The sequence below is a fragment of the Alosa pseudoharengus genome, unplaced genomic scaffold, assembly GCF_046254945.1.
Source record: "Alosa pseudoharengus isolate Yale_2024_CS ecotype anadromous, Long Island Sound unplaced genomic scaffold, YU_APseudo_1.1 YU_APseudo_1.1_scf_14, whole genome shotgun sequence".
NCBI lineage: Eukaryota > Metazoa > Chordata > Actinopteri > Clupeiformes > Clupeidae > Alosa > Alosa pseudoharengus.
This window is the reverse complement of record NW_027468609.1, coordinates 19,004,077-19,021,576: the sequence shown is the minus strand read 5'-3', so window position 1 is coordinate 19,021,576 and position 17,500 is coordinate 19,004,077. Positions and strand designations below refer to the sequence as shown.

The 17,500-nt window shown below is 42.8% G+C and overlaps 2 protein-coding genes across 5 annotated transcripts in view; both read right to left on the bottom strand.

Annotated features, from left to right (window-relative positions):
- Positions 1-8,146, bottom strand: part of fcho2 (FCH and mu domain containing endocytic adaptor 2) — a 66,129-nt gene extending 57,983 nt beyond the window's left edge. For 2 of the 3 annotated variants that reach the window (XM_076284058.1, XM_076284057.1), the window contains exon 1: positions 7,976-8,145. In XM_076284058.1, the coding sequence (XP_076140173.1) occupies positions 7,976-8,008 (33 nt within the window). In that variant the 5' untranslated portion in view covers positions 8,009-8,145. Of the gene's footprint in view, positions 1-7,975 lie in introns of all 3 variants that reach the window. The other variant, XM_076284056.1, reaches the window with a different exon arrangement.
- Positions 8,147-9,318: 1,172 nt separating this feature from the next.
- tnpo1 (transportin 1) overlaps positions 9,319-17,500 on the bottom strand; it is a 30,989-nt gene continuing 22,807 nt past the window's right edge. For both annotated transcript variants that reach the window (XM_076284053.1, XM_076284055.1), the window contains exons 21-25: positions 15,852-15,927; positions 14,489-14,588; positions 13,983-14,057; positions 13,537-13,676; positions 9,319-13,133 (exon numbers count right to left, since the gene is read on the bottom strand). In XM_076284053.1, the coding sequence (XP_076140168.1) occupies positions 13,569-13,676; positions 13,983-14,057; positions 14,489-14,588; positions 15,852-15,927 (359 nt within the window). In that variant the 3' untranslated portion in view covers positions 9,319-13,133; positions 13,537-13,568. The remainder of the gene's footprint in view (positions 13,134-13,536; positions 13,677-13,982; positions 14,058-14,488; positions 14,589-15,851; positions 15,928-17,500) is intronic.

The window sequence follows — 17,500 nt, the reverse complement described above, 5'->3', positions numbered from 1 at the left end:
CTGATTCTGAAAAAGCGAAATTAACTGCCCGTTATATATCGCACACTGCAACGAGTTATTATTGCTGTGTTAACCCTGTTTGGTTCCACTTGCATGTAAGAAATCTTTCTCACATATGAAAAATATAAAGACAAACCTGCGCTCACGTTTAAGGGCAATTCTGCGCAAAACTGTCACATTCATAACGCCAACACAATGACATGGTATTTAGTTGGCGCAGATAATGTCTAATAAGCCGTAGACGGGCTCTGGTTGGCGTTATGGATATCACAGTTTTGCGTGGAGTTGCCTTTAAATGGTGACAGCCTCAATTCTTGCATGAAACTTCACCTCACTGAATATGAGCCAGCCAGACTCCAAAGCCATCACCAAATCTAATCTCTGGTAGGCCTAATGTTCAATTTCGCCAATGACATGTCAACGAAAATTGAGTGTTGTGTTGTTAACTATGATGTTACTTTGCATACCAAAGGACACTGGAAAAATACATTGCACATTAAAACTAGTAGAAAATGTAGGCTATTTTTTATTGTAACCGTCTTTATGTGGCTCTTCTGAGATTAAAAAAATAATACATTTGGTAAAAGTGGCTCTCCAGGCAAAAAAGGTTGCTGAAGGGTTTTTTAAACCTCTGGGAAGGGTTAAGTGTTTAGAATGATTATTCTTTTAAAGACAGATGTATTCTCTTTTTTATGCACAGGCTTATTGGTGCAAATTGTTTTTTAACCCCTGACCAAGGTTAGGATTAGGGTTAGGTGATGCCAGGCTTAGGGTTAGCCTAGGTTTATCTAGGGTTATGGTAAGGTTATCTAGTGTGTCTATCAAAGAGGAGGGCTCCTCTAATATCACAGTCACTCTTTCTCTTCTTCTCTCTCAACAGGCAGAGACAGTTTCTACCCTCTGAGTACATACACACACAGGGAGAGAGAGCCCTTCTACTGCACTGCGAGTTGTAAATGTAATGTAATGCAATGTAATGTAATGTAATTCATAAAATAACTAAAAATCTAAGACACTGGACCACACCCATAGTCCTGTTCATTTTGCAGTCTCTTCAAACACAGCCTGGCTAACGTGTAGTCCTAATGCTAGACCAGACAATAGCTTACTGGCTAACATCTAGTGCTAGACCAGACAATAACCTACTGGCTAACATCTAGTGCTAGACCAGACAGTTGGCCTATTGGTCTAGCACTATAGGCCATTGGCTAATAGTGCTAGACCAAACAGTAGCCTATTGGCTAACATATAGTGCTAGACCAGACAGTAGCCTATTGGCTAACATCTAGTGCTAGACCAGACAGTAGCCTATTGGCTAACATCTAGTAGACAGTAGCCCACTCAATAGGCCTTTGTCTAGTGCTAGGCCTAGCATTAGCAAACAAACAGTGAACTGTCCTGTAGAGGAGCTGTGCCTGATCAGAGGTCAAACATGCAAACACAAATACACACACACACACACCATATCTTCACAGGTGAATCTGCTGACTCAGAATTGCTCCTCTGTAGTTCCTGTTTGCTCTTCCATTCAGAGGAACGGTCTGTTTGCACGCACACACACACACACACGCACGCACACGCACGCACACAGTGACACAACCTATAACCTACATAACCACACCAACAGGTTGGTACCACAAACAGGAAGATCTGAAATGTAAAGGGGGTCAATTTCACCTCCCGAGCACCATCAGCAGAGAGGACATACACCTCTCCATCAGCCCTTCACTCCTACTCACCACACCCACCCACACACAGACATTCCATCAGCCCTTCACTCCTACTCACCACACCCACCCACTCCATCAGCCCTTCACTCCTACTCACCACACACACACACACACACACACACACACTACTGGACAGAAAGACACTGGGATTCTGCAGGTGTGGAGTTCACTCCAGTCAAGTGGAGCATTCCAGATCACACTAGGCTACACCTTCATTAGATACAAATATGCTCAAACAAGAATGAACTACTTCCTGACTAACCAGACCTAAAGACAGAACTTAACTATAACAACAGATCCAGGATGTCAATTTACAATTGAAAGGATGCTTTGACATGCCTGGGAATTCCATTTCAGATGATGATACCCGATAATACATTTGCCTTACCAATAATGATACAATTAATAACAGCAGCAATAAGAACAATGATGCTTTATAAAATATTAATAATACTGATTTGATTAGCAAAAACGAACACGTCGGTCAACCTAAAAAACCCATATAAAACAACTCAGGGGCCTATTCATCTGAGAATCCTCTCTGTCGTCAGAAGATCAGGAATGCCGAGGATAGGAGTTTCACAAAAAGATGCTCCTAGAAACAAATAAAAATTAAACATTAAAAAAATCAATTCAGTTCGCCGTGGACCCACTGCCTCGTTGTTGACCTTTGACCTCTGATTGTGGCTCTTTGTCTGCCCCTGTGCTCTTGTTCCTCAGGCTGACCTCGTTCACCCCACCGAGACATCTGGCCAACAGACGGTGCGGAGAGATGGCGGAAAACTACCAGATTGCAGCCCGTAGCACAGACGGAGGATACCTGCTGGGGGGACCCCCCCACACACACACACTCTACCACCGCCCCAACCACACACTCACACACACACACACACACAGTGCATGCACAAACACACACACACACACCATCTACCACAGCCCGAAACCACACCCACACACAGTGCAGGCACAAAAACACTAACTAACACACACACACACACACACACCATCTACCAACGCCCCAACCACACACACTATTCACCACCACACACAGAGATCACTTTATTAAGCGATCCTCCTGGCCACAGAGCTCTGTCTCTTTAAGGGGTGCACATTTAATCTGCTGCCGTGACAGAAATCATAACAGAGGCAGGACCAGAACTAAGCCCATATTTACCAAGCGCTTGGTAAAGCTGGATAATGACTAAAGTCAAAATATGGACAGCAGAAGCCAAGGAAACCCGGACCGATGTCCTCCCTACGTGACTATCAAATACATGTGGCGGTCGGAGGGGTTGGGGGGTCGGGGGTTGTCAGGGACAGTCTGCTTTATGATATCATCAGCACATCTGCTACAAGTCATGTGACCATGGAATTGTTCAGGCATAGGTCTATGACAATCCAGGCAGCGAAACCTAGCTATCGCACAAAACAGGAAGGAAGGAATTTATCAGGAAGGGGTACAGGACACAGAACTTTGATCTGAATCTGAAAATCATGATACTCAGCAGATATATATATTATACACCAAGCCTGACAAGACATGCTGTGTGTGTGTGTGTGTGTGTGTGTGTGTGTGTGTGTGTGTGTGTGTGTGTGTGTGTGTGTGTTACCATGTGTCCTGAGTCTGCTGTTCACCACAGGCTTAGAAATCATCCATGTTTTGAAACACAAAATTAGCACATCTGAACGGAAGTGAAACTCTCAAACAAAGAACAGTGACACACGACAGAGTCTCTCTCTCACACGCACACACACACACACACACACACACACACACACACACACACACTCTGCAGGGCTTTAAAATCCAACCCCACCCCAGTAGTAAGTGTCAAAGCAGCACTAGAAAGAAATCAACCCTTGAGAGGAACCATGCCATGTTTAAATGGACCCAGGCAACACGCCATGTTTACAGACCTGAGCGCCACACCATGCCAACGGACATGAGCTGCAAGCCACGCCTTGCTAATGGATGTTAAAGGAACCATGCTAAAGGAACCAAGTGCCACACCGTGCTAAAGGAACCAAGCACCACACCATGCTAAAGGAATCAAGTGCCACTCCGTGCTAAAGGAACCAAGTGCCACTCCGTGCTAAAGGAACTGAGCAGCGAACAGAGCTGAGATGCTGACTCAGAGAGGCACAACCCATAATCTGTCCTGGGTCTGGCTGGACGAGGGCTCTGGTCCCCAAAAGTACTGCTGTGCTACTAAGACTACTGTTAACTCCAAGAGTGTGTTAATTTAACACTGGTCACAGCTTGAGTAGCCGCCTGCTGTCTGAACTATAGCTGAGCCATGTCTCTAGTCTGGATCTGGTGAGGCTTCTAGAGGTTGTACCACAGAGACAACTACCCCTTTAACACTTCCAAACTACTAAACTCTGTAATTTAACAGCGGTCAAAGCAAAAGGGGGCGACTTCTACTTGAACATCTAGCACCTGCAGAGACACCTGCATGTCTAACACTTCCAGCCTGCTCAACAGAGCGCAAACCAGACACACAAACACACCACCCAAACCAGACAGACGGACAGACAGACACACACACACACACACACACACACACACACAAACATCATGACCTGCTCCACAGAGCCCAAACCTGTCCCATCTCCTTGTGCCTGAAGGTTGCAGGATTACAAATGTGCTCACAGAGAAAGAAGAGGGATTAGGTGACTAGGTTTGGCCTCATATAACAATGACTGACTTCACTTTTTGCTCAGATTTCTCTGAGCATGCCATGTCTCCCGTATACTGTGGCGGAAGCAGAGTCTGTCAGGTGCACCAAACATCTAATGACCTAATACCAGCATGTAATGTCAGCCACGAGCTCAAACAAAACACTCCTACTTTTCGTGTGTGTGTGCACTACGTACATACAAGATAGGGCAGCAATACAAACAAATGCAGAGAATCGACTCTCAACAATGGGAGGGAGAGAGGGAGCGCAGGCACACCAACAGTCCTTCAGGGATCCACATTGTATGATGTCATGACACAGACAGTCTATTGGCACAGTAGCAGAACGAGAAGGCACAGGGGGGACTCCAGTGGGCAGAGAACTGAACCCAGGGAAGGGCCGGAGCACACAAATAGCTTTTTTTAAGTCGTCAAAACGTTAGTCGTTTGCACCTATTAAAGTCTTAAAAAGCTATTTGTGTGCGCCAGCCCTTCCCTGGGTTCAGTCATCTGAAGTGGCTCTGGGCCCGCTACTGCTGATTCTGTGGTCCTGCTCCGTGACCACTGAAGGGCTAGAGCACAAGTAATACCCATTCCATTCCAGGTGTTGTACACTGTCAAAACACGCCTGTGTGTAACGCCAGCTAGCACCTACTGGGCTTTATGGAAAGAGATGGGCTGGTGGCGGGTTTCAGAGCAGACAGGTTTCAGCATCCTTGTGAGCTCAATCGACGCCCGTGTCAGAGGCTGCAGGTTCACAGCCTTTTGCAGGAGTTAAAGGAGAACAGGAGAACATTTTTCACACAGATCTCTGTATCTCGAGGTCAACGAGTACTGTTGGTATGACACAAAAACGAGTACCGTCTTTAAAATCATGGCCCCAGAGTGTAGCATTGTAGCTGCCTGGCCCCTCTAGCTGTTGGCTGCAGCAACTCGAGCTAGGTAGCACCGATTTGTTTCCAGACTGACAGTACTCGGTGATCTTAAGAAACAGAGATCTATGTGAAAATGGAGCTTCTTACAATGTGAATAAGGCCATGTTATATTATGTAATTTAAGACATAAAAAGATCAGTACAGTCTGCAAAATCAAACAGCTTCCCCATGATTCTTCACTCACGTGTGCACATGCACACACACACACAAAAACCACTTTCTCTGGTCAATTTAGCCAACTTTCCCAACGAACAGACTCTGCCGATCAAACAGGGCAGTTAGGCCAGCCACCCCATCAGGATGACTCCTATGACATGGGCCTGCTTTCACTTTAAATCCTCCCAGAGCTTCCAGAACAATCCATGATCTACCATTTGAGTAAATAATTACAAAAAAGCCTCAACACACAACTTCTCTCCACTCAGCTGTGCATGACAGACATAGAGAGAGAAAGAGGATGAAGCGAGACAGACAGTGAGTGTGTGAGTGTGTGTGTGTGTGAGTGTGTGTGTGCATGTGTGGGAGCATGTGAGACTGTGTGTGTACCTGCTCCGCATTTCAAACACCGCTGATCGTGGCGGCGGTGGGAGTAAAGGGCTTCAACACAAAAAGGCGATTGAAGGGCCAGACCTCTGTTTCACTCTCCCTGCAGTCTTTCTCTCCCTCCATTTCTCTCCCTCCATCCCCCCCCCTATCTCTCTCTTTTTACCACCTAGAAGATCCTATACAACATTTACTTTCTATTCGGCCACTTCTGTTATTTTTCTGCGACGGTGTCTGCCCGACCTCTGTTTGTGCTCACAGTCTGTGTCTGAAGTTTAATTATTATGACAAGGTAACTAAATGAAAATGATTAGCCTACCTTACAGAAAGGGTTTAAGCATGGTTATAGGACTGCACTGCCTGCTAAGGCTTCTTGAATTCTTGAATGAGTAAACAAGTGACCCATTCATTTTAAACACTGCACACCCAATATTTCTTTCTAGAGACTGACCTCGAGATTACTTCAGTAGAGTTCACCCAAGTTGACTACTGGGGTAGGCCTATACTGTGTTTTGTTAGACAGAAAAAAATCTCTGTGAACATTTACTGTAGGTTAATCATAAACCTATAGAAAAAAAGGAGTTTCCCATTCAGACTACAAAGGACTCAGGTTAGCCAACTTCATGTAATCCATGAGAACTCATTCGTTTTCATTTTACATGTTTGGAATGGACCAAGATTGCAATATAACAGACTGATTATAAACACTGTCAGGTTTGTTTAGGTCACCACATCATGGATCCATGCTGTTAAGTGAAATTATGAAGCACAACAGAGCTTCCTACTTCCTTAAACACGCGATACAATCTGAGGAATGTAGGTAACCTGCAGTCTGTCCAATCATATCTCTTGTCTTGGGCATAGCAGCTCGCCTGTCCGGTCCGTGAGCTCACAGACGTGGAATAATGCTTAGTTCATGTCATCCTGTCCGTCTACCATGACGACGCACTGGTCAACATAAGCGGCGAAATTTCTCTTCCTTTTGCCTTAATTCAATAAACGTCTAATAAACTAGTGAGCCACTCGTTGTGATGGCTGTCAAAACAGGCTACTAGGCCAACACAACAGTTCTCTTTCTTCACTAAACGTTGGCGCAAGAAAGGTGGGTGTGCAGCAGACCTTTACAGAAAAGCAGAATAACTATTGTGAAGGCAAATTAAACCATTAAGAGCACAAGACGTTACACAAATGACGTCTGACATAAAATAGTTTACAGTCAGCATTGTTTATATTTAATCGGTATGTGTAATGCTATTTTATACAGTCTGGTGTAATGTAACGTTAACCTATGGGCTAGCATACAGGTCTAGGGTCCTATATCGCATTAAAATACAGAATGAAGAATAATTTCAAACTGACTGCAATGAGGCCAGCAAGTTTCAGCCTGACAGAAAAACATCAACATATCGAACGATACAATTAATGGGATAAATATTAAGAGCTGACAACATCTGGATAAAACAGCTTTCAAGCTTCTACACAGCATCAAAACGTGTAGCTCAAGTTAGCCATGTCTGGATTCAGTTGGGAAATAAGGGTAGGCTAGCGCGTACAGTTGGTCTTATAAAAATAATAATATAACTTGCTGAAAAATATATTATATTGACATTCAACTGTCGTAACATCTCTGCTGATAAATCATCACAAACTTGTAAAATCCATGGCCTCTCAGTCGAACTTAATTACGGAAGAAAACGAAAAGGTCGACGAGTTGACTGACACGTTGAAAGACCCAATGGCGTTTCAGGATATCTCCATAAACATTCCAAGACAGTGCAAGCCAGCCAATTAGCGTTGGCAGAGGTGGATTCCAGTTGGCTGCTCAAGTTAGATGGAGTTCACCGAGGCCCAATCCCCGGGATAGTAAAATGGTATTTGCCGAGAAAAGTAGCGGGGGCACGGGCCAGTTGTCCACATTGTGCTCAGAAGACAACCATATGCACTTGAGGCTAGTTTCACACAGCGGATATACAGGCGTAGATCTTAAAGCCAGTTGCCAGTGCTACTTACGAAACACTACGTGCATAAACTGAGGAACTGGCTTTCAATCCCCGGCTAACGCAAATAGAAAAGGGAAAATAACATACCCAGAAATTTTCCAGGAAATAGGGCGTTATCATCTTGGTGTCTTCCCCTCCTCGACCGCGGCACTTCAGGTGATATTAAGCCTATATGATCTTAAATAAATATGACTGACGCAGCTAGTCCTCCGTCTCCCCCAGTTTCTGTTGTGTCTGCTTTCTCTTTTCCCCCTTCACTTATTTTTTTTCCTCCCTCTCAACCCCTGGCTCCACCTCCTTCAGTACAGCGCCTGAGTTCACTCGCTTTTCTCCACTCTGTCTCATTTCACGAACCAGCATGGGCCAAATAGCGCCACTAGTGGCGAGTATAAATAGGTCTATGTGTAGGGCCTAATGCCATGGAGGTGTAATCTAGTTTAGTTGAGTGGAGATTCGGATGCATTTTGACGCAATAGTGTAATATGTGCCAACATTTTCAAATTCAAAAAAAAAAAGTATTGTTTGGACATTTTGGCACTATTACACTCCATAACAACCTGCCTCCTGATGATGTAATAGCTTAAGAGTATGTGTTGCTATTTAAATCAAAGTGTTAAATTAGCCTTAAATCAACCTTAAATATTTTGCAATAATATCTGCATATCACAAAGTATATAAAGACTTGCCTGAAATTACCATATTTCATGGTCAGTAGCCTACACTAGATGACCGTAGGGATATTGATGGAAGTTCGTGTCTTCTAATTTTTCCTTATCCTGATCAATGGCATAGGGTCACCAGATGGAAACAATGTAGGCTGAAGCTATTATGGTCCATCCCCCCAAAAAATTAAATGTAGCCAGATTTACACAAAGATAATTATGATGTTCAAATGTTGTACCTGCTATTAAATGATATGAATAGACCAATAGACATAGCAATAGTGTAGGCTATAATTTGTGTATACAATTATGTACATGACCTGTCTATATATTGTCTGTTGCTAGAGTGACACGAACAACTGGAATCAAAGTCCTTCTGTGTGGGAACATCTGTAATTTGCATGTCCTTAAATTTGTTTGCAGCTGATGAGCTGAAAATAAGGCCCTCGGTGCTGTGACCATCTTTTTTTTTTAATTATTATTATTAAAGGCAATAAGCCTTGACGTTAGGTGGTGTGACTCCGAATCCAGCCATTCCATATGTAGTATAGCTTAGTGTGATTCTGTGGAAAGCTCTGGGCGTCACTATATCCGAGAATGAACATGAAGCCTGATGTCCCTTAAACATACAATGTTATTATGAATGAAGGTTCTTTGTTGTCCTGGATGGATCCAACACGTGGATGGTATGGTATATTAATAAACATAATACCATTGACTCATGCTCAAGGCTTGTTTATGTAAACAATTTATTTTTAACATTGTACAGATCCAAGCATCCACGACCATCAATACATCATACAAATGTCATTACAAAATTACTACAGTACAATATAGAGTCTTTGCATGATCCAAAATATTTGGTGGCCCCAAAAATTGTTTTTCTTCTTAAAATTCAGCAGCTTCAGAAAACAACCACAGCCACGGTGCTGCTTATGTTAGCAAAAAGGGTGAAGGGCTGAACAAGAAGTCAAAACTCAAGTTTACATGGCTAAGATAGTCTGGAGCCAAGATTAATTCAAATTTTCTACCACAAAAGAGACGTTGTAATGCTTACAGTAGTCCGCGGGTATAATCAGCAAGTAGGAAAACATTTCACAAAGCCATTAGAATTCACATCTTAAACTGAAAATTTGTATAGGCTATTTTATTCACTTGGCCACCTCAGATATAGGCTACTTAATTATGTGCAATATTCTCACAATCAATACTGGGCTTCCAATTTCAAGGCATTCTTACAGTAAATACTGCACTTCATATACATGATTCACCTTAATTTGTGAATCACAACTACAACCCCACTAACAAGACAGCTTGCCCATACTCCTCTATGTAAAGAAATCTTTCTTTTTAAACGTTGATTACAACAATGATTGCATTTCCTCTAGCGAGTTTCTAAATGTGGATGTTTTTAGCAGAGGAGCAGGTGTTTCTGGCAGCGTTGTCTGGCTGTCTTTAGTAAGCTGGCGTAGCAAAAGGAAAGTTGGACTCCTACATCACACGCACAAGGAGACTCAGATAATACAATAACCAAGGCATACATACATACATACATACGTATACATACATAACATAAATACATATGTACGTACATACATAACATACATGAACAGGCATACATTACATCCATTACAAAAAAAAAATGAAACAAAATAAAAATGAAAAAAAGTAAACACAGACCTCCTGAGGTTTCTATGACAACATATTCAAGTAAAAAAAAAAACTACAAAAACACTTAGCAGCAGCCTGTAAGACAGCAACATAAAACTTCATACTGTACTTATTTATTCATTTTAAATGATGTGTTGTTTTTTTATTATTATTTATGTTTGTTACTTTGAATTGCATGAGACTTGAATAGTGTAAAATTAAATAGGACTATGCTTCTGGTTTCCAAGCATGCCAGAACTACTGTGACACGATTTCTGACACATTCGTTTTGCACACAGGAGGGGAATCACACAATCAACAATAACAAAACAACAACCAAATAAACATTCAGAAGAACAGGCACCTGAAGGCATCCCATGCTGTTCTCTAGGTTCTTGTTCCAGAATTTACATGGAACCCTTTTTCAGCGTGGTTCTACCCTCCTTTTATGCATAGTGAGATGAATGAAGAAATAATTTGTATTGGTTGTAAAGAATAAATAATTAAACTAATGTATATCAACCAATAACAAATTCAGCTTCAGTGTTCATAATTACAGGTACACTTAAATATGATCATGTGTTTTTAACAACACCTTACTCTGACTGATAGACGGCTACGGAAATCAAGGCCAGATGATAAAAAGGAGTTTACTCCATAGCCAGGGTTTTACAAAACAGTCTGTTATAGTTCTTAGTTACTGGTATGATTACATCCTTTAGGTACAGAAAACAATACTACGAGATGCATCACTCTGTCCAGCAGAGCAATCTGATTGGTTGGCCTCAATGAAAAATCACGTCCTCTTCTCACCATGCATGGGATACGATCAGGTGACTTTGCTTTCTCAGAAGATCTTTGCATCACAAACAAACAGCCAGAAACAAACAAAAGCGTGTACCAGATCACAAAGCTTGTGCCCTGCCATTCACAATACAGAACATGGAACAGTGCCCTCTGCTGTAGTTCCACCACTGCACTTGGGGTTCTAATTAATGATGCAATCAAGCACGGTGCCCAAAGCCAGCAGCTAAGAAAGGAGCGAAAATACAGCTCTACAGTAGGGTTTTTTTCTCTTTTCTTGTTGTTGTTTAAGAGCACAAACCTAGTGTGGGTGATCATAGGGCCACCAACACACATGCATGAACCAATCAGCCAGTACCCTGCTAATTTGAAAAAAGCCAACCAAAACGTCCATAAAAAATAAACAACAAAAAAAGCAATCAAGAACACCCATACCCTTCACAAAAGCAAAAACAAACATTCTTATAGATACAAATACACTGATGAGAGAAGTCAACACCTTTACGCAACAGACACAGTTAGCGAGAACTACGGACAATTTGAGCTGAGCTGAGGAGTCGAGCAGAACTCACAGAGAAGATCAGACCAGCGGAGGAGAGGATTCACTGACGCATTGTACACAGCCTCTTCTACACCCCTACCAACTCCCAACACACACACACACACACACACACTGCGAGTAGCAGACGCCATATACACTTTACAGTTACACAAACACACACACGCACAACTACACCCGGACACATACACACGCACACTCACAACCACACAGAATGGAAGACCACATAATCTCACCACGATACGTGAAACCTTACAAATGGTGTGTCTCTGAGGAGTGATGACGATCACATTCTTTAGTGAGAGCACCAAGACTGCAGAATAACTAGACACCACAGAAATGGGTGACAGACCAGTAGATTGTTTCAGTTTTAGGCAGAAATATGAGCACATCTCAGACTAACACACATGTAAACACACACACACACACACACACACACACACACACATACATATAAAGTACTGTAGTCCACTGCTGTACAGCCTCAATGCTTCCATTTGGGCATGTCATTTTAAATTCATCAGTTAAGACAAGCCACTTCCAAGCACAAGAAATGATCAAATGACACAAAAGAAAAAGAAGAGCATGTTGCACTGGTGCATACTGTGATAAACGGTCCTGTTGTCCTAAAGATGACAAACGAGCTGTTACATCTCATTACTAAGCAAACATCTCCACAGTCAGAGATATGACTATGGGGACATTGGGATGTCTTTCAAAGCCCTCTCCTCTGGTTCCCACACATATGCAGAGGCAGAGAGACGGGCCGGGAAATGCTTCCCACATGTACTTATTTAAGTGTACTTCGTTAAGTGTACTTAGTTAAGTGTACTTATTTACCGTTTACCACTGAGCACTGTTTACAGTTTCAGCTATGCTTTTGTGGCCATACACTCGACGGACAGTCTGCACTATAAAGTTTCTTCATCTTCATGCATTTGAGTTTAAACAATCCCCTCCATGCTTTTTACCTTATGGGACGCCTAGGTCAGCCATAAGCCCCCCCCCCCCATCCCTTCTGTAATGGTACGCTCTAGAAGACAAGAAGCGGCTGGATTTGAAACCCCCTATTTAGCACTAAACTTGAGTAAGTTGCACAGTAGGCACTTCCTTTACTATAAACTTAAACCCAACGGATTTTACCAAACACGACGACGCCTGGTGATTTCTTCACCTTTTCTCTCCCTCTCTGGCATTTTTCCCTCCCTTTCCCTGGTTTTGTTTGTGTTTGTTTTTGCCTCCCCCCATCAGCGCAGAGATGTGGTGCTGATAGTTCAGATGAGAGTGCCGAGAGGGTGTTGTGTTGTTGTTGTTGGGCGTCGTCGGGTCTTGCCACGGTGAAATGGTGAAGTTTTTCCTCCCTCGGTGAAGTCAGCCGAGTCCCGTTTGGATTTTGGTGATTCCCGTCGTCGGGGCCGACTGTCCCATCACCTCCCTCCCACCCCATCCAGAGGGGTCCGGGGGGGCCCTATCCCTCCCCCCTCCCCAGCCACACCACCCTTCCCCCAGTAAAGGGCAACATATTCCCTGGGTATAAGAGGCTCCCTGTTTAACGCCTATACAGAATGACCTGCAGAGAGAAAGAGAGAGAGAGAGAGAGAGAGAAAAAGAGAGAGAAAGAAAGAAAGAAAGAAAGAAAGAAAGAAAGAAAGAAAGACAGAAAGAGAGACAGAGAGAGAGACAGAGAGAGGGACACCACAGAGAAAGAGATGAATAAGAAGGAGAGATAGAAAGGAGAGAGGGTAAATGGGGACAAGAATGAAAGAATTGAGAGCGGGGAGAGTGAAACACAAGAAATGAAAGGGTTACTGTGGAACTGCATGACACAGTGCACCTGTGAAACTTCCAGCCCACTCCTAAAATAGGTCGCCATGGAAACAGCACCAGTAATCCCCCCAAACAGGCCTGTTTCCATGGGGACGGCCGAGCAGAAATGCTTGGACTCATTCCTTTCACGGGCGCTCAAAACTCACCTCCTGAGGCCTGCCTGTTGCTAGGGGAACAGTTAGACTCCGTAGAACGCAGCAAGACGTTCCTTCAGGGGGAGCGGGAACTGATCAGAGAACCGGCACCAGTTCTCTTCACCCACCTGGTCCTTAAAGCCATGGAGGATCTGAGGGCACATGCACGGAGACACACACACACAGACAGAGTCATTTACTCTTTCACACTAAGTCCCCTTAGTCCCCATTCACCCTGCCCAATGCACTGGCCACATCAGCACACTCGAGGCCTCTGCTGGATCCACATGAAGCTGGCCCATGTCATCCAAAATATAATACACAATATAATATAATATACATTATAATAAAAAGGTGTTAATTTGTGCTGATTTGTGCAGTAAAAATAATTGTTTGTGGTGTTAAGGGTTCTAAGCTATTAAACCGTGGTGGGTTTGTGCAGAGGGTGCGGGCGTTACCTTGTAGAACATGTCTCTCAGGTCGTCCTTTGGGTTGACCCATGAGGCCACCGCATCACAGAAAAATATAAAGTCCTGCAGGGGAACACGGGACCACACAAACACAAACACAAACACAAGTCAATTCAATGCTACAAACAGTAAAGGACACGATAGTAAAGAATCCATGCTTAAAATAGGGGCAACCCAACAACAGGTGTATGATAAGTCAATGCAATACAAGGCTTTGCATATCCAACAGTTAATTTTAGATTCTCATTCTGATGAGAAGGTGGGTATAAATTATGAGGTTCAATGAGAGCAGTGTTGTGACTGTGTTGTGAGCAGTTGTGAACTACACAGGACATTGTTTTATTCTGAGAGCTTATCATGCTCTCACTTTGTGCCAGTGTGCTTCCACAACCCCACACTCACACACTGATTGGATCGTTTGCCAGCCTGTGTTGGAAGAAAGTCCATGTCAATCATTAGTGAGGTCACAGACGTGACCGTGGTAACCCCCTCACCTGCACCACTCCCCCTGGGTTGACTGTGATCATGGTGCAGATTCCTCGGAATGCCGAGTCCTTCTCCTCATTGTCTCTTATGTTCCGTAGGGAAGTGCACCTGCCAATAGGAATAGCCCACTCTTTTACTGCGGACCAATGGCAGCCCACTCTCTGCCAGTGGCCACGCCTCCACAGCATGATCATGGCTAACACCTCAAAGCACCTTAAACCACGTGGTCTCTTTTACTCTTTAACGTTAAAACGGGTCGTTTAAAAAGTGAGCTATTACCATGGTTAAGCATTCACAGATTATAACACTTCATTCCACTTTCACGAGCATGCACAAGTGGAAATTATCACTCTTACTAAACCATTTTCTCTCCGCAGATTTAAAAAGTTACGAACTTCTCAAACATTTATCAACTCATATTGTTTATGCTCTAGTACATTGTGTAGATAAGATTTAAACAGTTTTAAGCCTGAAAATAATCACACTGCTCATTCGTTCCCTAGTCAGCGGTCACACTCTGTCCGTGTTGCTTCAGCCCATTTACTCCTTGTTCTGGACAGTAAACATTCTTGTGGGGAGAAAATGATTGACCTGTGAGCTACATTCTCTCTCACATGAAGAATGCATCAACTTGAGTAAATCCCTAAACCTGTCAAGAATCTTAGACTTACAGGTGTTATTCTTAAAACATTGCTTTTTTCCCTGATATAGTCTAAGCCTATTGCTTCAACAGGTCTTTATAGCACCTAATGGCAAACCAGTTTCACTGTACTGCGGTAGGTAGGTAGGAATGTAAGTTGTCAGCTGGTGAGGTTTGGGGGTGGGGGGGTTGCGGAGAGCGGGTGTGCCTTATGGGACCATCATGCATCTGCAGGACCACTGAATAAGGGGGGGGGGGGGGGGGGGGGCATAGTAAATGCTTATTTCAGCATTTTCTTTTTCGGTCTCTTGAACCAGCAAGCATGTGACAAATCTTATCCCATGCATTCAAATTAGTGGTTAGGTAGCGACAATAAACAACGACAACAGAACTAAAAAACTCAAATAAATCAATACTGGATACATGGAGGTGCTACTGAGGCAATGAAACAACAACACCAACAACAACAACAACAACAACAAGGAGAACAGGACCTAAAAAGGTACGTGATTAGTCACATGATCAGCAATGATTACAGACTGATTCATACGGAACAGAAAAGAGCAGAGCAATAGGAGGAAAGGAGGAGGGGAGGAAACAGAGGGATGACAGAGAGAGAAAAGAGAAGAGAGAGAGGGGACAGTGGGACAGACAGAGAGAGAAAGAGAGAGAGACAGAGACAGAGACAGAGGAGAAAAAATGAATGAAAAAAAAGATTGTATAATACACACCAGGGTCTTATAAACTGCTGTAGCATGGGAGCCACCTCTTGAGGACAAACGTAACCAAGACGACCAATTGTTATTGCTAAGGTAACGCAATCACGGTTATACACCACCAAACGCCAACCAAGACATGAGCGAATGAAGGGGAGGAGGAGAAAACAAAGAAAAACAAACAAACAAACAAACAAACAAACAAATAAACAACTCAGAAACAGAAATCAACAGAATTTGTGTATGATAATAAACACAAGATTTGCCTAGTGTTCTCACAGCCCCAGACTAGACGGGCACAATGTCAAATATGAGAATCTAACATACAAACAGATCATTTAAGGGAGAAGTCTTAGAAAGCACTTTCAGGAGGCCAGAAAGCCACATCATGAACAGAAGAGGACAATGGAAGTCACTGATTTCTTAGACCAAAACAATGTATTTTATCTGGTAAAATTTTACTTTTACTTTTACTGTTATCTGTATACAGTCTATCAATCCCAGAAGCACTAATGTGAAGTTTGACATTTAGCTAGTTTTTTTATATAGCTAGCGCTAATTAGCTCTAATTAGGTTACTAGGTCATGCCCTAGTTTTCCTCTGCTTTCTAAGGTTGCCTCCCTTAAACGCTTCAAAAGGTTAATCTTTCAGTAAGAAGTGCAAATGTACAGACATTTTTTTTTTCATTTTTTGTAAAACAAATGGAACATAAAGAACAGATTACTCTAAGCCAACTACATGGAGAGGACTAGATTCCATCAGGTTCTTAGGCAGAACACAGGAAGAGGGAGACCTACGTTTGAGAGACACAGAACTACGCAACATTCTCATTAAAGAACAGGCATTTATGAACAGTCCAATGAGACATGCAGAAAGCAGATGATTGGCTCTTCAGAGAACAGAGTTCAGTGCAGGATAGGCTGATCCATGGCAACAGGAATGAGAGGCGGAGCTTGTGCTACTGAAGTACCCCACCGTTTTAATGATGGCATTGCACCTGTTCCTCAATTAAAAATCAATTAAATTGAATACTACCCATCAATGTTATGTAATACCCAATATGGCCATTGCTACAAAATGAAAAAGTAAACTGCTGTTAGAAAACGTTGAACGAACTTTGGTTAATTTAGCTTATGATATCAGATCAGATATCCTGCATCAAACATTTGCCATCCTTAACTAAACAACATTCAACATCTATTGGCAAATATGCATTCACATTTAAAAAACAGTAACTAAAAAACAAATAAATAAACTGACAAACAGGAACACATCTACAAATGTCCTAGTTTCCCTGAGGGTTAGTTGGAGGGGTTACACTTCACTCTTATCTCCTATGGAATTCATATCAGGCGGCCATTTTGGCTGGTTTGTGCAGTACATTACAGCAATAAGAGTGAAGTGTAAGTTTTCTAGGTAGGTGCTATACATTTCTCTCAACACCACAACAAATGTTTAGAATTCAATTAATTAGCAATTTGCTTCAATCAGCAAAACGGCTATTTATGGTCTCCATGATCTACATGTTTAGTAAGCATTCATAAATGTTATATCAGTTAACACAGGGGGACTTAGAGTGGTTGGAAAGGTGTGTGGCTAAGGGCTTAGCTCTCTGATGCTGCATAGGTCACTCATAGGGCTATAGGTCCGACGGACACTTGGTG